This window comes from Crocodylus porosus, unplaced genomic scaffold, assembly GCF_001723895.1.
Source record: "Crocodylus porosus isolate Cpor-Errol unplaced genomic scaffold, CroPor_comp1, whole genome shotgun sequence".
Classification (NCBI taxonomy): Eukaryota; Metazoa; Chordata; order Crocodylia; family Crocodylidae; genus Crocodylus; species Crocodylus porosus.
In genome coordinates, this window is record NW_017728911.1 from 23,371,528 (window position 1) to 23,394,157 (window position 22,630).

Consider the following 22,630-nt stretch of genomic DNA (forward strand, 5'->3'; position numbering starts at 1 on the left):
TTCTATAATATTAATGGGAGGCTGCCTTACTTGACCTCTTGGACCTGGTGCTCTTACCCTTCTGGTCCCTGCTCTATATGTTTAGATACTGGTGCACCCAACCCTATGGGCGTCGCATGGCTCCTTCCACCCCTAATACCACGCCCCAAGCCTCTCAGTTGTTCCGGACGTTATCTCGTCTATGCTCTTTCCTTAGTGGCCCCGTCCGAGGCCTCTGCTCGTATGTTCGCCCTCACCGGGCTCCTTATTGCCGTACTTGCCCCACCAGGCTATAGTCATACGCTCGCCCTCACCGGGCTCTCCAATCTTGCACTTGCCCTCACCGGGCTCTAGTCATACACACGCCCTCACCGGGTTCTCTAATCTTGTACTCACCCTCCCCTGGGGCTTCTCCGTGTACTCACCCTCTCCAGGGCCTCGCAATTGGCTCGCCCCCTTCTGGGGCTTCTCCTGCACAGACAGTGCCCCTCTGGGGCCTGTCTCGCCACACTCACGCCCGCACTGGGGCCTGTCTCCCCGTGCTTCCTGCAGTCAGGGCTCAGGTGGCCGTAGCCGAGCCTGGCCCCCTGACCCTCCTCATGGGTCTTGCGCCCTGCTCGGGCTCCTCACAATTGGGCTCAGGTGGCCTCAGCCTCACCTGGCCCTCTAGACCCTTTCCTGGGGCTGGAGTCAGTGCCCCCTGAATGTTGTGCCCTCACTGGGCTTCTTGCTTGCACGCCCCTTCCTAGGGCTCTGCCCACACTAGGGCTCCCGCTCACACTGGGGTCTGTCTCGCCCATGCAATCAGGGCTCAGGCAGCCTCGGCCTCACCTGGCCCCTCAACCCCCTTTCTCAGGGTCCTATGCCCTGCTGGGGTTCCTCCCGATACTGCCCCACTGGGCTGGGATCAGGACACCCCACTAGCTCCTCCCAATGTCGCCCACACTGGGCTGGGGTTGGGACACCCCCCAAAACACCGCGCCCAATTGGGGCTCAGGCAGCCTTGGCCTTACCTGGCCCCCAGACCCCCTTCCTGGGGTCTTACACCCACTGGGCTCATCGCGAAAATCACCCACACTGGGGCCGGGGTCAGGACACCCCAAAATGCAGCACCCTCTGTGGTGCCAGGAACCCCCCCTCCCCCCCACTGGGGAGCTCCTATGAGGCCTCCTCCACCCCTACAGCCTCTCCCGGTCCTCCGGTGTTACAATAGCGAACAGAAAACACAAAGCCATGAGCCAACTGGCTGCAACACAAAAGAAGCCTCCTGACTATAACGTACACTCTGCGCTACCCTGGCTATTCTTCATCCCTGTCAGGGTTCTCTCCACCCCGTACCTTCATGCAGACACTCAGGCAATCAGGCTAGGCTAGGCTAGGCTAGGCTGCGCTGCGCTGCGCTGCTCTGCTCTGCAGCAGAGCTCCTGCTCCTAGGCTGCCAGAGGGGAACTGACCTCTGGCCTCAGCCTGGCTGCTTATAAAGGCCAGGCCCTGTCCCCTTCTGGTCATCTGACCAGACTGTTTGCCCCAGCAACCCACACCTGTGCTGCCCTGCAGATTGGCAGCTGCCCTTATTACTATTACCAGTAGCGAGCACCCTAGTGCTCTGCTACAATCACCATCATTTTATACTATACACCAATTGCACAAACTTCAGCATCTGCTTCCCTAAATATACATTGTCAGCTCAGCGCCAGAGAGCACTCCACATGTGGCTACACAGACAAGACTGGTGCACATAGCCAGGACATTTCTATTCAGAACATGCTAAATAGAGCAAGTCAATGCTGACGTACAATTGTTATCAATGCAAACTTGTACACAAGCTGGGAATGACTATAAAAACTTTACCCCTAAACAAAAGAAAGCAACAATTAGTAGTTATAATGTTATAAAGCAAGAAAGTGTTAAGGGGAGTTTACTAGAGAACATAATAGATCTGTCCTGGAAATGCCGCACATGAGAACCATGTGAATAGCGGCAGGTTTTATAAACATCACTGGTCTCTTAAAAAAAATGCCTTTTTCTGATTAATTCATAAAACAGCTTGTAATGGTCATGTGTTACAGAAAAAAGTATGTGATTGCTTAAATAAAATTAAACTGGAAGAGCGTGTAGCTTGATAATGAAAGAATATTTACAATTAAACCAAAACACTGACAGGGTTTAGAATCATAGAAAATGAGGGTTGGAAGGGACCTCAGAAGGCCATCTAGTCCAACTCCCTGCTCAAAACAGGAGCAACCCCAACTAGCCAGAGCTGTCCCTAGGGGTGTGCAGGGCCCAGGGCATATCAGCCCATGTGGGGCTGGGGGGTGACAAGTGGCTGGAGCACAGAGTGGGGGTGGGAAGAGGAAGTGGCCAGAGCATGCTGGTAGTGGGCAGCGGCTGCAGTGGGGCCTGTACAGCACTGTCCGTGGAGCCCCCCAAAGAGTGGAGCCCAGGGCAGTCACCCCAATTCGCCCCCCCCAAGGGACAGCCCTGCAACTAGCATTACATAAGAAAGCAGCTTGACCCAAAAGCTAACATAAAAACTATATCCTCCTCAACTTACTAAAGCAAGCTTTCCATTGGTTAAATGGTGCCATTAGCCACACTTTTTAGCAAGTGGCGGTAAGCAAGCTACCCCATTCCAGGAGTAATTATTTTCCAGACACCCTCCGATTCACAAGTGGTTCTTTCTGTAGTGGGGACAGTAATATATCACTGGCAGTAAGTTACTTCCCTCAACCTCCTTGCAAATTCAGGTGAGTGAGCACAATGGCCAGCACACATAATCACAATGGAACAAAGACTCTGCCTATTCCCAACCCACTTAATTTGGAGAGGAAGTAGAAAGACAGGTTATCCCACATGGCTAGACCCAAGATCCAGGCAGTTCATGTAGCTCCATAAAGGTTCTCACTCTGGCTATTCCAAATCACACTCTAGTCTATAGGCTTGATGGAACGACAGAACTGAGTAAAGAGCAGCCTTTGACCCTTGTTGGTTCCTGTGTGCTGGACTGTACATAATTAGGAACACAGGCCTGGAAGGGACCTGCTAGGTCACTAAACATAGCCCTTGGCAATTGTAGGTACCATATCATATAATCCCTTTCACTGCCAAATCGAGTCAGAGACCAAAGCTTCACACAGCCCTACCTACCAACATAGTTCCTACTCAAGAGATGTATAGCAAGGATCACAGAGTCTCCACATGCATGGCCTGATTCCCCAAGCCACGCTGTACTGATTTGGAGACTGGCTGAGGCCTATTTCCTGACAAACGAGTAAAGAAGACAACTTCAACAGGGGAAAGCCACAGATTTCCATCTGTGGATCTGTCTCCTCACATATTTTCAAAAGACAATCGGGACCCAACTTACTAACATTTCCTACTAACACATGCATTAACCTTTAAACATGAGAAACCAACTACTGATTGGGTACTATATCTATCATACTTTAATAAAAGCAGGCAAGCAGTAAAGCACTAGTCATTTTTGTTATGTCTTAAATTAGCAGATTTCTCCATGTCAATATTCCAGGGTTTATATAACTGATTTCATAGTGTGGAAAGGGCAAATTTTTGCCATGGAGCTACAGTCTGGCCTATCTTCTGTAATTCAAGCATCGACTTTCCTTTTATGGCAGACAGGTAACAGACCAGCATCTGGCTCTATAGCTTTCTGCTTGGGCCTCAAAAAGAAAGCATGATCCTATATCACATGTGGAGATTCAGAATCCCCTAACATGACTTACCACTATCTCCACTGCCTATAAGCAACTTCTATCTGGACAAATTCTATCCCCCAAATGCAATTCCTATGGGCTTTATCTGATGGCAAAATATTATTCTAAAAGTTTTCCTGATACAAAATAAGCTGAGAGAGTAACATACCTAACAAAGTTCCAACCCTTGTATGTACATGAAAATCATTCTTCCTGTGGCTACTTTATATGGACATTTTTATTCATTTCCATTTATTTTAAGAGAAGTAAAAGTGATGACACATCTAGGACCCTGAGGATCCTCATTTCTATAATGCCTTCCTGGAAATTAGCATCTGTTAGTATGAAGTGCTCAGTGCCTGCAGAAGAAGCCTTTGAAGTAAAAGTGCTCAGGCTTGATGGTTCTCCTCACTGATAAATTGCCAGTTTGAGCACCTGCACACTCCACCCAAGCTTTTATGCTTCCCAGATCCAAGTTTACTGCCGTAATTCACCTCCAAATAGTAGTTCCTTCAGCACTGTGCTTTAATGCATAAATAACAAAACACACCACATGATGTGTTAATCCTAGTGATGGGCCATAAGCAAAAGAACTGATCTGAATCAAAATTACACACACCTATTCCCATCCATCTCTGCTTGACCCTTTTTTTAGCTTGCCATTTATTTCATATTTGTGCTATACTGTCACAAGTTGGGGGCTGTGCAAGATCCCACACAAATGCACTACAGCCTTGTAGATCTGTTGCTGTTTGTGGTCCCAAGCTTCCTGTGAGCAAATTCTGTTGTTCAGCCTGAACGTTATATAGCAGGGGTGCTCAACCATAGATCCTCAGGCCAGATTTAGCCTGCAGAGCCACGTCATCCAGACTGCAGGGCTCCCCACATATTCTAAGATTTGGAGGTGCAGGAGTGGTGGCAGCAACAGGGCCTGATCAGGGTAAGAAAGAGCTGGCCAGCAGCAGTGCAGGGCCTGATCCAGCAGTGCAGGGGCCCAAACTAGGAGTACAGGGTTTGATCCAACAGCATGGCATGGAGGCTTATGGGGCCCTATCTGGCATCATAGCGTGGAATGGAAACATGCAGGACCTGACCCGGCAGTGCAGGGCAAACCACAGGCACACAGGGCCCGATTCTGGCATGGAAGGACCAATACAGCCAGCAGACAAGCTGCACACCATTCCTTTGCCCATAGGACCAAAAAGTTGAGCACAACCAGTATAAGGTTTTACTATGCAAGACACAATGCACACACAGACAGTAGATCAATGAATGAGTTTACAAAATTGGCTCAATGTGTTTAGCATTAGAATACAATGCTTTCCATCAAGTACTAAAATGTGATGACTTAATTTTGGATTTGGGGTTTGACTTTCAGTGGCACCTCAGACCTCAGTTCCAACTGCATTCCAGAAATCTCCTCCTGAAGAGGAGGAAGGACACCTGATACCCAAAAGCTTGCCCAACAGCAATCCCAACTATATTATACCAGAATCAAGGATTCTTTGTGATAGCTTTTACTGGATCAACTATATAGTTGGTCAAGTCGTTAGTAAAAGCTTTCCCAAAGAATCCCTGCCTCTTGTATAACCTCCCTTTTAATAAGTAACCAAAATTCATACTATAGACATTAGTTACCCACTAAACAATTACATATTTCTTAAGTACAAGTAACATTATAATAATTTCACTGAATACCATCCTTCCTTGATCTTCTGCAATGGAAATATATCTTTTCACATTTTTATATCTTGGCCCGAAGTGTGTTCACAAACTGAGAGACCAGGGATAAGTATACATGCATGTGAATAGCTATGATTATGCTCTCCTTCTGCAGGTGTATGGATAAAAGAAATATTTAACTTAATCCTGGGTATCTCAGGTGTACACAAAAATCTTCACCAAAATGGCAAGAACTTACAAAATTGAACTAGATAACTAAACATCACTGAAAATCTTCCATTATCATCCTTCCCCCCATTCTTTTCTTCATCTTTTTTTTTTTTTTTGGTATTGTTAAAACCTTCTCTGCTATCTATATTTGATCTGCCATGTATATACGGTTGGTCTTGGACATTTGCTTTTTAGTAGACTTTTCGGCATGCATTTTCATTAATTCTCATGGTAAAGACACCATAGGTTCCATTATTTTATTTCTATACAGAACTTGTTAACTAGATTGTGCCTTTATTTCAAATATATATAAAAGTCTTTCCTTCCAAGTATAAATTCTTACATTAGCTGCTTAAAGGGTTTTAAGTCCTTTGCAACTAGTATTTGAGCCATCCAAATCAAACGCTCCTCCAGAAAATTAAAATTTTCCACAGCTCCACTCAGTCTGGATATAGTTAGCAACATCTTAAACCATATCCTTATGTCATCCCATATTTTAAAGGGACCCTGTCAATTTAGTTTAGGACCAGAATCTGGGTTCTGAACAAAGCATACACACACAACATAAACACAAAAAGGTTATTTCAAAGCTCACTGGGAAAAAAAAGAAATTTTTTTTATGATTTTCTTACAAATCCATTAAAAGCAGATTGATTATTTAGTGATTCTTCTCTAGGGCTTGTGAATACAAGCACAATAGCTTGGTACTAAAGAATAGCAATTGAAAAGTGAAAATGACTGTAAAACAGACCCATTCTATTTAGTTTCCCAGACTGAAGGGCAAAGAGCAATAAAATACCATAAATAGGGAAAGAGAAATTGTTGGATTATTAACATTCTTTCATGATATTATAAAGTTGTATTATTAACAGGGAAGTGGACATTTAAAAACTATGTTGTGAAATACTAATGGACTGGCATCTTATTTTACCTCTATTTGACAAAATGCTTATCACACCTTCTTGTTTCATGGAAAGAGTTGTTAAAAAGAGTTCAATCTGCCTCTCTCCACTTCCCCTCCATTTTGCTTATTTATACAATGTTGAAATTTATGGTTTAGTTCATTAGCATTTATTTGTTGTTAGTTGTTCATGGCAGTACAAGCAATGTGTCTGGAAACTGTTTCCCAGGCATTCAAGAAAGGATGCCCTGAGAAGTTTGGAGTCAAAGGACAGAATGTCAAAGAGATGTTTAAGGAAGGATAGGAAAGAAGGAATGTATTAAACATAATTCTAGCACCCCTAATATGCAGCCATTCAACAAGTTAAATAGGGTCTATTAAAGTCTTCAGGAGTTTTGCTATTGTCTTCATCTGGGAGCAGGACTAGCTTAAAATGTATGTATTCAAGTGGAAAATTAAAAAGAGCATTACAATAGGTAATTTGTATTCCTCCTTCCTATGCAAGTAGAGTTAGCAACTGTTCACCTATTTATTCAAATCCAGGTTAGTAAGTACTGGAGACAGAAGTATTAAGGTAAATACAATCTGCAGGATGAACACAATCTACAACCCTAGCATGACAGAGCCTGGTAGGTACTGCGGAACTTACCTGTGAGGCTCAGTGGGTACATCTACATGTACGCTTTACTGCAGTTGACTAATTAGCTCTGCAGTAAAGTGTCACAGTCTACATGTGCACCCATATTAGGGCTCAGTAAACTAATTAACTCTACTGTACAACAAAGTAATTTCGTGTGCTAAAACATGTGTAGACTGTGGGTGCTAGAGTGCAGGGGCTGCCTGCTACCTAGCCCTGCACTATAGCACCCTTGTCCCCCAGCCAGCCCTTCCACCACCTGACACCACCATCTGGAGCCTGGGGCTGCTCTGCTCCAGCTTTAATTGCTACAGTCCCACGTGCATGTGAAGACGCTGCGCCCAGGAAGCAGCTGACTCCAGCACATTAATAGCACATGTAGATGAACTCAGTAAGTACTCAGGCAGTTAGCCTGCACTTAGCTCAGTGCTACCAAGGCTACACTGTTAGCAATACCCTAGCAAGTAGGGCTGTATGAAGCTTCGGGTGCTGATTTGATTCGGAGGACATTCGGCCCAATTCAGTGGCCAAATCTCTGAATCCAAATAGAATCAAAGGACCAATTAAAAGGTTGGAATCAATCTGAAGCTCTCCGAATTGATTCAGACCAGATTCAGAGAGCTTCGGCAATTTAGGCAGTCCTCGCTGGCTGCAGCAGAGAGCTGGATGCAGACTCCATGCTGGTAAGTAGGGGGAGGGGAAGGGAAGGGGAAGGGGGGGAGGTTGGAGGAGGAGGGAGAGGACCATTGAGGGACTCCTGCCAGGCCCCATACCTTGCCTGTTCTCTCAGCCCCCCTGAGTGCCTCCCGAACCCCCGCCCACTGTCCCAGCCCCCCTGCCCATGGCTGCCTTGCCTGCCCAGCTCCCGGGTTTTTTTTTTAAAAAGCCCCTGTTCAGTGGCTGTTGCCAGGCAGGGGGGCAATCCCCACTGCCCTGCACTGCATGGGGGACTCTGTCACGAGCCTCCCAACCCCCACTCCGCTCTTCCAGCTGCCCCCATGACTGCCCCACACATCTCAGCTCCTGGTTCTTTAAGAAACAAAAAAATAAAAACCCCAAACTCACTGGCTGCTGCAGCAGCCTCAGGGCTCCTGGGAGCTCATGGCAGAGCCCCCCCTCCCGGGCAGAAGCTGATGAGTGGGGACTTTTTTTAAGAGGCAGGAGCTGGGGTGGGTGGGGCAGCCAAGAGGGGGATGGGAGAGTGGGCAGGAGTCTGGGGGCTCGTGACAGAGCCCCCCATGCAGTGCGGGGCAGTGGGGATCACCCCCCCGCCTGGCAGCAGCCAGTGAGTGGGGCCTTTCTTTCTTCCAAAGAGCTGGGAGCCGAGGCCAGGCAGGGCTGGGAGAGCGGGCAGGGGACAGGCCTGTGCGATTCAGAGATTCTGATGAATTAGCAGCAGCCAAATCTCTGAATCAGATTCAGCTGAATTGATTTGGGACAGTGCTTTGAATCACCAAATTGAATCACTGTCCCCCAGATCAGCCAAATCCAAATCTGAAGCCAATACTAGCTGCTTCACACAGGCCTACTAGCAAGGTACTTTGGAGCTATCTTGCATAGAGTGTAATCACTGGAGTGAACAGAATATAGGCATGGTTTTATGCCATGATCCAACACCTATGATTTGCAGAACATGAGTAGCTCCATTGACTTGAACATGTGAGGAACGTGGTAGTCTTGCCTGAGGATGTGGACATAAGTACATTTGCAGTCCTTTAAAAAAGGCAGCGCTTGGTATGTTCTAATTATTTTGTGTGAATGTGCTAAGAACAATTCAAATTCAATTCAATTCAGTTCAAACCCCAACTTTAACTCTGCTTTATCCAGAGTTAAAGTTGTAAATTTAAATTGTTCTCAGCTTTTTCACACGTAACAATCAGACTGAAACAACTGCTGCCTTTTTGAAACATTCCCCTTTGAAAGAGCTCCAAATGTATGCGTGTCCACTCTCTAAGAAAGTGGTTCTCAACCTTTTTAGGCTCAAGGCACCCCAAGGCGTGGGGAGAGCCACGCGCATGATAAGAGATCAGGAAAACAGACCTTACAATGAGTGGATGAGAACTATGGGACTCTTCAGCCTGGAAAAGCGCAGGGTCGGGGTGATCTGGTGGCCATCTGTAAGTTTATCAGGGTTGCTCACCAGGATCTGTGGGAACATCTGTTCACCAGAGCACTCCCCAAGGGACGACAAGATCAAACAGTCGCAAACTCCTCTGTGACCATTTCAAGCTGGACATAAGGAAGAACTTCTTTGCTGTCCGAGCCCCCAAGGTTTGGAATAGACTGCCACTGGAGGTGGTGCAAGCACCTACTTTGAACACCTTCAAGAGACATTTGGATGTCTATCTTGCTGGGATCCTATGACTCCTATTGACTTCCTGCCCTTTGGGCAGGGGGCTGGACTCAATGATCTTCCAAGGTCCCTTTCAGCACCAGTGTCTATGAATCTATAAATAAGCTTAAGGCAACCATTGGAAAATGGCAGCTCTGACTTTCCATTCATTCTTTAACTACAGGAATATAAAATAGGCAATTCTTCTGTTGTAAAAAACTCAGAAAGACTACAGCATGTCCAAATGCTTTTGACACTGTGGCTTCCTATTTGAAATCTCTACATTTACCTTGTGAATCATTAGCACAACTAACAGCGTTACCAGTTTATCACCTCGTGGCACCCTTAAAAGGCTCTTAAGGAATCCTGGGGTGCTATGGCCCGTGAGAATCTTGCCCTAAGATATTTCCTTTAGGACAATGTCTTTTGATTTTTAAATGCATCTTTCTGCATGCTCAGAGCAGTCTGAATGTAAGATGCTTTCCAAAAACTCATTTAAGACATGATTTCCACATTCTTTTCATTTGAGTCTGTTCATGATTTCTCAGTTTGCTTACTGAAACTATGTAAGCAGGACCATAAAGAAAATGGCTATTAAAGTTTGTTTATTTTATGCTTACAAGAACAGTAGTTTAGATTATTTTATTATGTTTAGATTATTTTATTATGTCTCCAGTGATTGCCCAATGAGATAATGTAAGCAAAGTAAAGTAAATGAGAAACACAGTTTAATTATAAAAAGCACTATTTACAAATACATACTGGTACATTTGCAATTGATAAATACTGGACATAACTGTCTACAGTACATGCAGAAAAGATTACCTTGGACAGATCCAGGATTGAACCATGGGGGTGTAGCCAAAACCCACTTTGGCTGTGTGGCACAGCACAATGAATAGGGTCACTGTGCATGTGTCATACAGTCGAAGCGGGTGTGGCCACAGGCCCTTGCTGTGATCCTGGATGGGATCTCCCTGGCATGTCAGCATAGCACCTGCCAGAGATCTGCACCAGTGATGAGCACCAGTGCAGGTTCTGCTTGGAATCCCTGCTCTCAGGAGCCTGCTCCGGTTTTCTCTTCCCTTCCCTCCTTCCCCACCCTCCATCAAAATTCAGCAACAGGGGAAAGAAGGGGACAAGGCAGTGCACAGCTCGTGGGCTCTGTGAGAGCTGGGGATTAGGGTAGCTGCTGCTCATTCGTTTCTTTCCTCCACTGCTGAATTCAGTGATGATGAGGAGGAAAGGAAAGAGCAAATGGCAGTAGGCTATGGAGCTGCTTGAAAGCAGGAGCTCCAGAAAGGCCAGCCAGTGAGCTCATATCACTCCCAGCACATGTGAAGCTCCCAGCAGGAGGTTTGCTGACATGCCAGTGTGCACTGAGAATTTATTGTGCAGGAGACACACAACCAAAGTGGGGTGCAACTGCACTGTCACACCCCCTTTGGATTTGTCCCTGAACACTACTGACATATCACAGCAACAACCAAATTACAGACTGACAGAAAGAATATTTGGAGATTTGGACATTTATAGTCCCAAGCTTTATCTGCAGCCAAGGAAGAAACCATACCACTTGATTCAGATAACTGTATGAAAATGCACAACGCTAGTTAAAAAAACAAACAAAAAAAACTGCACAGCCTTACAAAGCAAGCTCATTCCAGCAAGCTTTTCTTTAGGATTCTTGAATCAGAGTTGCTACTGGAATTTCCGGTAATGGCAATTGAAAGACACTGTGTAAAACAGAAATGGCAAAAAAGTCAAAAGTAGAGAAGCAGAAAGAGAGAAAAGAAGAAAGAACAAGGAGCCCCAATAAGGTCTAGAAAAGAAATTCTTCCAAATCCCTGTTATTCTCTGGAAAACTTCATGGATCACCTGCTGGTTTGATTGATTTATTACTTGATCCCCACAAATAAAGATTTTGCACACCCGCAATACTGCACAGATCAAAGTGTAAGAAGTACTGCTTTAAAACTAACCCTTCTTCTTTAGCATATTTTTAAGTGGAGTGTCACAACCTATTTTTAAAAATGATCCAGAGGATTAAAAATGATATAATTAATTCTATTCTTTGGGAGATGTATTTGAATCTGGTGTTTTGTTTTATACCATGGAATATATAGGGGTCACTGGTAAAATTTAAATATCAATCCAGACCTGGGGGCAGATTTTTAATTACCTGGCAGCTTAGCTTCTTTGGACCTAGAGGTTACAATTGGACCTATACAATTAACAAACCAAAGGTGGCCAAACTTCCTAACCCTTCTAGCCCCAAACTGACATCCTGATGTGGCCAAGAGTCACAGACACAAAACTTTCAAGATACGCTAGCTCCAGATTACCAGAATAAGTGCCATATACAGTCCCCCACCTCACATAGTAATTTGTAGATAAATATTCTTCAGGACCTGTGTTTAAACTGTCCAGGAGCCACATGCAACTTGTGAGCTGCGGTCTGGCTATTCCTCTCATAGACTTCAGACAACATGGTGCCAGAACAGAATATGGGATACTGCCTCACTTTTTCCATGTGGTTGTATTAGAAGCAGAAACTTGGAATTACAGGTTTTCCTTTCTTAATATAAGACTGTTTCTTCCTTTTACATATAAGTAAAATGAAAAAACAGGCATGTGTATATGTGAAGAAACAGGTTTATTTTCAGAAAGAAAATCTCTAATTCCAAGTTTCTGCTTCATACATATATATCAGAAACTTGGAATTAGAGATTTTATATGTATGTATGTATGTATACATATGTACACACATGCATATATAGTAAAAAATGTTCATCAGAGAAACACTTGATCTTGCAAAGATAGTAGGAAGCGCTGCTCTGCATCTCACATCATAGGACAGACAGCCTTCTAAGGATAAATACAGAGCAATAACTATCAGAAAGATAAAGTCATCTTCCATCGTTTACAAAACGAAGAAGAATTCCTCTGTGACATTAGCTTCCCTATGACTCTCCCTGCTGCCTGTTTTACTCCTGTGGTATAATAGCTACCAGGCTCATCTCTCTTTTGCAGAATTTTAAGTTGCTTCCTTTTAGTATGACCTATTAGTTTATCAGCTAGCAGTAAAACACTAAACATAATTTTACAAGAGCCCTACTGAATTTTCCCTTTGATGGCAGTTTATAGCATGTGCATCTCATTGGGTGCTGTGCCATCTGAATGAGATTCAAGGCTGACAACCTGTGAATGTCACAAGAATGACCCGTTTGCAAATATCTAGCTGGTCTAATAAAAGATATCACCTCTACCACAAGTTCTGATTCCATATTGAAAACAGAATTTATGGTCGCCCTTTAGTTTGAGTTGCCTTCTAGTGATAAAAGTGATTAGACCATTTTCTCTTAATGCAATATTTTGCATTATTGCTAAAAGACTTGGTAATCCCTTTTTCTATAAATCATGGTCATGTAATATCAGTCAAGGTATTTAGACATTGTTATTAGCGTTCTAGTAATTATATTACTACATGAATAGTTTCTGTGTATGGGATACTTTTCTCCTGTTTCACCAGATCCTACTACATATCCAAGAGAGCTTCCATGTGCTGATTTAAACAGGTGATCCCAATGTTAGACCAAACATAAGGCTGGGAGCCAGGAACTCCTCAACTCAGTTTCTAGCTCTGTCACTCACAGCCCAATCCCTCAAAAGAAACTAACTGTCCTGTGTTTAATTTCCCCATCTGTAAAGTGGGGATAATATGATTTGCAGCACCAAACTAATAAGAGAGTTTTGAGGATGAAATGCTGTTGAAATGGAAAGCACTGAGGCAGAAAGTTGAAGGTAGGGGCAAAAATGATTTTAGACACTGAGTTGTTTGGATGCAGGGCTAAATTCTGCTGTTTGCCAAGGGTAGATTTAGAATCAGTCCATTGACTTCATGACTGTAGGAAAGTGGATTTTGGCCCCCTGTATTTGGGTACCAGCCAAGAATCACAACCATGTTTCAAATTTACAACCCAAAAGATAATGGCCAAAATACATTATTGCATTTAAGTAAGTGGCTTCAAGAGGTGCAGGAGAAAATATAGTTCTGTGTAGTTGACTATCTCTGTCTCTTTGGCTTAGTGAACTTCAAATTTCATGTTGTAGATGTATACAGATAAAGGTTGTTTTAGGGGGAAAATATGACAGTTAGTAGGATTTAGTATTGGAAGGCTCTGATGTCCATATAGCCTTTAAACTAGCTTATGAAGCTAATCCCCATTGTAAATCACTTGATGTTTGCACGAGTGGAATCACAGATGAAGTATAAAAGGACAGATAGGTTGGGAAGCTTTGAAACTGATTCTACAGCACACATCTGAGGTCGTAAGAATGGAAATTGTGAGTATTTCACGTCAAGATCAATGTCCAAGTATACATACACCATCAGAGGAAGATAAACTTTAAATACATACAGATAGTTGGCTGTACCCTGCTTGCTTCTTCCGTCTCTAAAATCATAAAATCATAGAAAATTAGGGTTGGAAGAGACCTCAGGAGGTCATCAAGTTCAACCCTTTACTCAAAGCAGGACCATCCCCAACTAGATTTTCCCAGCCAAGGCTTTGTCTAGCTGGATCTTAATAACCCCTAAGGATGCAGATTCCACCACTGCTCTAAGTAACCTGTTCTAGAGCTTTGCTAAAATGAAATCCACTCCCACAACCATGATGAAGTTGTTTTTCCTGTGAAACATTAAGGGACCTTTGAAGGTTTGTTGTGCAAAACTTCAGCATTTTTGTCCCCCGATTAAATAAAAGTAGAAAAGAAGGATGTGTATTTTTGTGCAAGCTGGCTGGCCTTCTGCATATATTCGATATTATGTTAGCGTATAAATCAAGAAAGCTGCTGCCAAACTCAACTGTGGGAATTTTTGTTTTGTTCTGGATGGTTAATAAATGTTGTTTGTTTTTGAGCTCCTCTTATTGCAAATTCCTCTTTAAATGAAAGAGATTAAAGGCTTTTTGAAAATAGATGGAGCTGTGACAAGTTAAAATGCAATCAGAGCAGAAGCCAAATTAAAATGGTGCATAGTACTTCTGTATGTGCTGTCTGCATTGTACTGTGCCAGGGCGCTTGGAGAGGCCGCCTGAGAAGCAGCCTGCAGGTGGCGGGGGCGCTAATTAGAGTGTCACCTGACTGAAAGGGGGCAGGGCTTGAGCCATATAAGCCCAGGGCCTGAACTGATCTGGCACTCTAGCCCTGAGTGCTACAAGGAGAGGAGCTCCTGGCAGCAGGCTCCTGAGATAACCGCTGAGCTGGCAGTAGGCTGCACTGAGCATGGGAACAAGGTCAGAGCTCAGGGATGAGCCAGGCCTTGGAAGAGAGAGGCATGGGAACAGGAGTGGGTGAGCTCATGAGGGCTGGGGGCCCTGAGGGCAGAGAGTGTGTCAACAGGGCCAGGGGCCTAGCGCCTGAGAGGGGTGAAGCAGACCTTGGAATACGTAGGCCTGAGAACAAGGGTGGAGAAACCCAAAGCATGGGGAGGGGCAGACAGAGGTCTGTAGCTCAGGAGGGGCAAGTGCCAGGAGGCCTGAGGTTGGAGCCCAGGTGCAGCAGATTGTCAGCAAGGCCTGGGAGCCCAAAAGTCTCATTGGCCCAGAAGTGGAGCTGGGGCCCAGAGACAGCAGTCCCTGACCTTTGGTCTGCTGGAGACTGCCGGAGTCAGGGAGCCTGGCAATCTCAACTGCCCTAGGAGCAGAGCCAGGGCCCAGAGAGGGGGCCAAGGACTGAGGATCACAGATGGGGACAAAGAGAGCCAGGGAGCCTGTAGCCTAGGAGAGACAAGGACTGGGACTGGGAGCCCATATGACCAGAGAAGGGCAAGTGTGAGGAGCCTAAGAGGCTACAGCCCAAAAGGGAGAAGATCAGCAGGGTCAGGGAGCCATGAGGTCTGGAGCCCAGGAGGGGCAAGCAGCAGAGGTCTAGAGCCCACAGGGGAATATCAGCAGAGCCTAGGAGCATGAAGGTCTCACCTGGCCTAGGTGTGGGGCCACAATCAGAGACTGGGAGGGCCAAGGAGCCCATAGCTTGGGAGAGGTGAGGACTGGGGCCAGAAGCCCAGAGCCCAGGAAGGGGATGTGTCAGTATATCACCTGAGAGGCTTGGGAGTGGGAACTGGGGAGGATATAGCTCACATAATTGGCTGTTAAGGCAATGACCACAGGCACCTGTGGTCATAAGGATAAGAGCAGGCTTGGGAAACCTTGGCAGCCTTCCTCTCCTCAGAAGTTAATAACATCAAAGCTTGGCAGACAAGTAAATGGGAGAGTGCCCAAAGGGAGCCAGATTGGCAAGAGCTAAACAGCCATCGGGGGGATTGCGACTACCCCTACAACAAGCATTTGTTACATATACACATACAATATGCAAGTCCTATTCCAACTCTGTGGCACAATCCACCTCTTCCTAAGACCACATGGACTTCTCTGTGTATGACTAGAATCTATGTGGAAGAGACAGCTTAGTCCTGGGAATTGTGAAACAGGGATTTTGCATTTCTCCAGTTCACTATACCTTTTTTTTTAATCAAGTTTTTTATGAGAAAAATGTTAGAGATCAATGCCCTTTGTAGATGAAATGGGGGGCATGTGTGCACGACATGTTAAAGTGGGTTAAATACTTTTGCATCACTTTAAAGGTGTTGGTGTTTGCACACAGCAGCAGCATATTGCATAGTAATTCTAGCTGCTGTAGCAAATTCGGCAACATAATGTTCTTTAAATGACTTGGGGAGCAGCAAACTAAAACTTCTGCGAGGAGTTTTAGTTTGCTGCTCTATAGCCTCGAAGCGACACACTGGGGTCTGTGCAGCTCAGGGGCTCAGCAGGCAGCCTGGCAGCAGGCAGCCTGGCAGCAGCCACCAAAGAAAAAAGCAGGGAGCCTGATTTTTCTTTTTTCCCCTGGAGCCTGCCTGAGCTGCACGGGGGCCCAGTGCTTCCCTCTGTGGCTGTGGTGCCTCCCGGGACCACCTGAGCCGGGTGCTGCCTGGGGTGGAGGCCACCGCTTCCATGGAGGGAAGCACCAGCACTCCTCTGCAGCCCAGGGACTGCTCCACCCACCAGCAGTTTGCCCTCCCTTCCCTGCCACCAAAGAGGCAGGTAAGTTCGGGTGTGTGCACGACACTGGGGTTTAAAAGGCCCTGCACTGAAGTGGTGTTTTGAAAAACCCACCACTTCAATTTAGGGCCCCAGTTTCATCTACACATGCCCCAATTCTATAGTTATATCAATAGGATTCACAAGTTGGTTCCTAAAGAAATCTAATAAGTGCAAATTAACCAATATCTCTCAGTATTTTTGTGTACATTTTCTTTAAAGAAAGATTATCCAACTTCTGGAGGCAGGAAGTCCACATACCACATGGGCCACATGGACTCCAGACACCCTTCCCTCCCTCACTCCCCTGATTTCCATCCAAGCTGCATGGCCAGCCTGGACTGTTCCACCCCTCACAACACCAGCAATGTGAGCAGCGCAACCTCCCTCATGGCTGTGCATGAGCAAACCAGCAGGCAGCCTGGATCTCCCTCCACCATGTACAGTGACCCCCACACTGCCTACCTTTGCCCCACCCTCAGGAATGGGGGCAGCAAGCAGAAGCCAGAGTACAGAGGGAAAGCCTGGGGACCCTGGCTGATGCAACAGTAGAAGCAATGGGTGGAGCGGCAGCTGGACAGAAGCCTGGGGACCACATTTTAATCCTTCATAGGACAGTTGCGGTCTGCAGTTAGACAGCCATACTTTAAAGGCTCTCCCCAAGTCTGGGCCTAAAGAACTAGCATCATCACACAATCTCCACCATCCAAGAACTAGAATTCTGTCACAAAATAAAGCCTCCCCTTACTCCAGACCCACAAAATTTTTGTTTGTTTGATTGTTTTAAGAAAATTCCTGTGAAAATCATAAATACAAAAAAACCCCCCCAAAAAACAAGTGCAGGACACACAAATGCAAACATGGAAACCAATGTAGCTGCACATACATGTACACTAGCACATGTCTACAAACAACTATCTGATGCAAGTATTTATAAAATGTTTTCCTGAATAAATCAGGCACCAGTCCTGGAACATTAATATCAGTACATTTTTTCACTCAGTGAAGGGTTAGGCTTATAGTCCCCTATGAGTCTATTTCACTGTGAAGCCCAGATCCTGTGTAATAAGAATATTACCTCCTACCTCCTTGATGTGGGTAACAATTACAGTATCTGGCAACTGACTAGAGATAACTTAGAAAATCTTTGCTGACATTTGAATGATGGTAAATTAAACTGTTAACACTTACTATTCTATTAAGTGTTCACTTCATCACCAATAGTAAGCAGATGAATTTTTAAACTAAATTTCTTAAATGTTCAGAAACTCAGTGAGCTCTTGAACCTCATCTTGGTTCATAGTAGAGCAAATTCTGCACCCAGTCTTATTAGTTTAAATCTGGATTAATTCCAGTGGAGCAATAAGGCTGAATACAGAGCTGTACCCAGTGTCTTTCTTCAATAAGAAGTATAAAAAGCTCTTCATAAATTAAGGCCTACTTCAAGATTAAATGAAACATCATATATTTTTACTGAAACAAGTCACTGATATAACAAAGCCATGATGAACATAAACATTTTCACTGACCATGTGGGAAATGCAGAAATTTGTTTTAAAAGTTTAATCCTCAATTAGATTTTTCTGTTATACCTGACATTGACCCCTATATGACATCTGTATCAGAAAACAAACTTCTACTACAATATGTTTAATTTAAGACACAACTATACTTTATGACAGTACCATTTGCATGAATATTACATGCATATTGTACCTTTTGCTGCCTGTTGACTCCATAAGATTTGGAAAGTTCTAAAAGTTCGTTGTCCAGTTGCTGGTTGTAATGTCCTAACATTTATACTGTGAAGCAAGGGCACTGAGCAACTGGTAATACACCGTACTAGGCCAGCCATCTCCACAAATGGAGGGAAAAAAACACTCCTCTGTGCCCTTGATGTTGGTCCAGTTGCCCTGTAGGTATAAAAAAATCTTATTAAAACCAAGTTGCTTGATTAATCGAACTCACATCTGTATATTTTTATGTTCAGGAGCTCACAGCAAAGAGAAAACCCAGCCATATCCCTCTAACATTATACTGTAGAATGACTTAAAGCACAAGGCCTTTCCATCAGGTGATGTCTGTGGAATTGAAAGATGATGACTTACCCAGGCATTCTGCCAAGTCACAGACTCAGCCTGACTTCAGCTACAGTCACAATTATAAACAAATTGAGCAAAGGTTACAGAAATATTTTGTTCTGACTTCTAATTCTTCAGTCCAGGATAATGACTAACAGTGCTTTCCTTGCTCAGACTACTGATTATTTTATGCAACCAGACCGTTCTATGCAAAAGAAAAACCTTTTCATGACAGAGAAGTTTTAGTTTAAGACCTTTCACCGATTTAATTTCTGACACCGAAAATGGGAAGTGAAACAATGAATTCCATGGCCACATCACATATCTCCACATGTAAAGAAAGTCTCACGGATAGCAGCTAGCAGTCCATAGAGCACTGCTTTCTCTTTAAAATCATTCACCTCCAAACTTCAGTCTACTGGAGTTGTGCATGGTTGCACATAGTATGGGTCTTATACTAAAGACACATATTCTTTGTACTTTACCAATATTTTAATGAGACTGTTTTAACTGATTTAAAAGTAAGTATCTTTTCTTGGTTTTACTTTATTTACCAGCTCTCAAAAGATAAGATAAGAGCCAGATATGCAGTTACTACAAATGTGACACTTCTGAGTTTTAGAGTTCCATATTGGGCAGATACGGGCGCATCTATACATGTGCTTTAATGCGCATTAGCCTATTTTAATGCACATTAAAGTGTCACAAAAAACCCATGCATTTTTGCTAATGCACATTAAAATAGACTAATGTGCACCATTGTGTCCCTAAAACCCATACTCCTTAGTTAATGCACATTAAAGTAGGCTAACGTGCATTTTTCTAGTACCTCACAATGGAGGGCACTTTTACATGTGCTCTGAGGGTGGTGCCTTAATTAGAGCAGTTCAGAGAGCCACTCTAATTAAAGCACCACAGCATCTCATGTGTCAGTGTCCCCATGCTTTAAAATGGTGGTGGGGGCACGTGAACTAAAGCTCGTTCAAAGAGCTTTAGTTCAAGTGCCCCACTGCTATTCTGAAGGGTGGAGATGCTGATACACAAGAGGCAGCAGGCTGCTGGGGCATAGTAATTACCATGCTCCAGCAGACTTGATTAATGGAGTCTGCCCTAATATGTTGTAATTACAGTGCATCAGAGCAGCTTCCACACTCGTGTACAGGCACCCAGAGGTACTAGATTTAATGCACACTAGCTAAAATCTGTTAATGCACATATAGACATGCCCAGAGAGGAGAAGGATAGTCAGGGGGTCAAAATGAGGGAATGAATACTCCTTTAAAATGAGTTGGTGGCATACTCCTGCAAATGAGTTGATAGTCTGACTTACACAACCCAGTCAGTAACCCAACTGTTCTGCCCTACTCTCAGCCTTGAACTTGGCCCTAGGTCTCAGGATAAATAAAGAAAACTGAGATAGGCTATTTGTGTGTGTTAATAAAGCAGGATGCCTCAGTGGCAAACTCCAAGCAATTGGTATCCCTTTCTCCCCCAAAATCAAGAGACTGGCTCTTCAGAAAAATACATGATATTATCTTAAATTACATGTCATGTTCTTTTTTATTTATCTTTCAGTTTGGGAACCTTTAAGGTTCACATTTTCAAGCTTTTATCTGCAAGAAGAGAGATACAAACTGAAAGGTTTTTGTGGAGGAGGATGGATTTCTTTTTACTTTTAAATACAGATAAAGTATTTCCATGACTCCAGGAACTAAGGCAAAGAAATAAAACAAATATTACCAGACCTGCAACAAAGCATAGCAACACTGAATTTGCTAGCAATGAAAAGGGAAGAATCCTGTTCTATCACCATCACCTTTAAACCATTTCCTCTTCTGGGCAGCTATTGTAGATCAGTGATTCTCATCTAAGATGCCATGAGATCCTTTTAAGGTTGATGCAGGGTACTGCTCAGTATTAGTGTTGTTAGGTGTGCGAACGCCTACACACGATTCACAATGTAAACCCAGAGTTTTCAAAAAGGAATCCATAATGTTAAAAACACTCTGAATTCTGTCAACAGAAGACCTGCTCTAGTATTTTTCTGTAATCAGTAAAATGCATAAATGGTAAGGGTTGGCATTTCCCTAGGGGCACCTTGAGTCTAAGAAAGGGTGCCTTGAGTCTAAAAAGTTTGAGAACCACTATTCTAGGCAGCATGTGAGTAAATGAAGAGGTTTGGTTTTATTACATCAGCTCCAAAGAAATTGGTATTAACCAGAAAAGAATTTAGTTAATAAAACCAAAACACAGAAGTAGCCTGTTAAGAATTTTGATCCCTTCTCTTCTTACTGAACAACAGCTTTACAGCAACATTTCCATCAAATCCCTTTTTCATTTAAGAAGAATGAAGGGAAATTCACCCTCCCATGTCTTTCAATACTGTTCTTTAATGCTTAAAGCATTATAGCTCAGAGCCATGGAGTTATTACAGAGGTGGGTAAAATACAGTTGTTACAATCCCACTATCCCGGCTCCAGGCCCACCTGCCTGTCCCACTCCCAGATGCCACTCCCCATCTGCCCACAGCCCCATCCCAGTTGCTCGACTCATGAGTGGGGAGCAGAGCCACCTAAGGAGTCATGGTGAGCTGGAGGGGGATGGAGGTGCTGAACCAGCCCACATTTAAAAGTGGCCCTCCAGCCCAAATAATTGCCCATCCCTGAGTTATTACCATTACACACTTCTTGTTTGGCAACCATTACCAAAATTTAATCAGATGAAAATTGAATTAAATTGTAGAGGATATTAGGTCACCAGATAGCACCTTCCAGTAATAAAAAACATATTAATTAAAGCCAATGTACAGTTATTACTGCCACTCACCATATTTATACTGTATAGAATTATTTGGAATAAGTGTTAATTTGTTAAGATTTTAAAGATATTTTAAGGTTAACTAAACTAGGACAAAGCCTGAAAATGCAGCATTATGATCTTTGAATGACTTCTTATGATGGATACAATATTTCTTTCATATTCATGCAATACAAAACTTTACAAAAAATTATTAGGCAAATGTATTTTGCAAAGACATCTTAACTCTGTGAAGAGCTACAAAGGTTTCATAGACTGATTCTAGTTCATAATCTGAATATATGGTTTCAAGATTATTTTTGTTAAATTATACATATATGCACATTAAACAAAAAACATGCTGCATATATAACTAAATCCATCCAACTCTACTTCATACTTACTGTCATGGAAACATTTCCTCAGCCAAACAGAACAAATGTCTGCTACTCCTTTTCTAGGAAATTAAAAACCTACTTATGGATAAGGGAAGTAACAAGAACCAGGGTACAAGATTTGGATGCTGTCAGGCCTCTTCATATTTTTACCCAATAGAACATGATACACCGACCTATTATCTGAAAATCCCAAAACATTTGACCTATAATGTATCTGGTACTCAACTATCCAAAATCATCTCTGCATGACAAACGTGAAAGATACTAGCAAGTAGGGGTGTGTGAAATGAGCCCTATTTGATTCAGATTTGGATTCAGCCCAAATCAGGGACAGTGATTCGATTTGTTGATTTGGATCACTGTCCCAGATTTGATTTGGCCAAATCCAAATCTGAAGATTCAATGATGATTTGGAAAATCAGAAATTCAGACATCAACACAGCTTTAAATATTTTTTCTACATACCTCGAGGTACCAGGTGCAGCTTGTGAATGCTGTGATGCTGGGGTGGATGGAGCATCCCATAGGAGCGGGGGCTGTATGCTCAGTGACGAACCCAAAAGTGGACCAAAAGTACTTCTGGTCCACTTCCAGGTCCACCAGTTAGCATGCTGGGGGCCTCCCTCACATCCCCCAGGCTTGGCGATTGGCTACAGGGGGACCCCAGTAGTGCCCCCCAGACTCAGAAGGCACCAATTGCCAAGCCAGGAGGATGTGGGGGGGTGGGGCCTGTGTGCTCCCTGGCAGACTCAGAAGTGGACCAGAACTGCTTCTGCAGTTCTGGTCCACTTCCGGGT

General features: G+C 43.9%; 1 protein-coding gene across 1 annotated transcript in view; it reads right to left on the bottom strand.

Annotated features, from left to right (window-relative positions):
* Window positions 1–22,630, bottom strand: part of LOC109309051 (NAD(P) transhydrogenase, mitochondrial-like) — an 82,751-nt gene that overhangs the window by 58,805 nt on the left and 1,316 nt on the right. Inside the window, exon 2 of the mRNA XM_019533651.1 lies at window positions 18,275–18,471. Within this exon, the coding sequence (XP_019389196.1) occupies window positions 18,275–18,413 (139 nt within the window). The 5' untranslated portion in view covers window positions 18,414–18,471. The remainder of the gene's footprint in view (window positions 1–18,274; window positions 18,472–22,630) is intronic.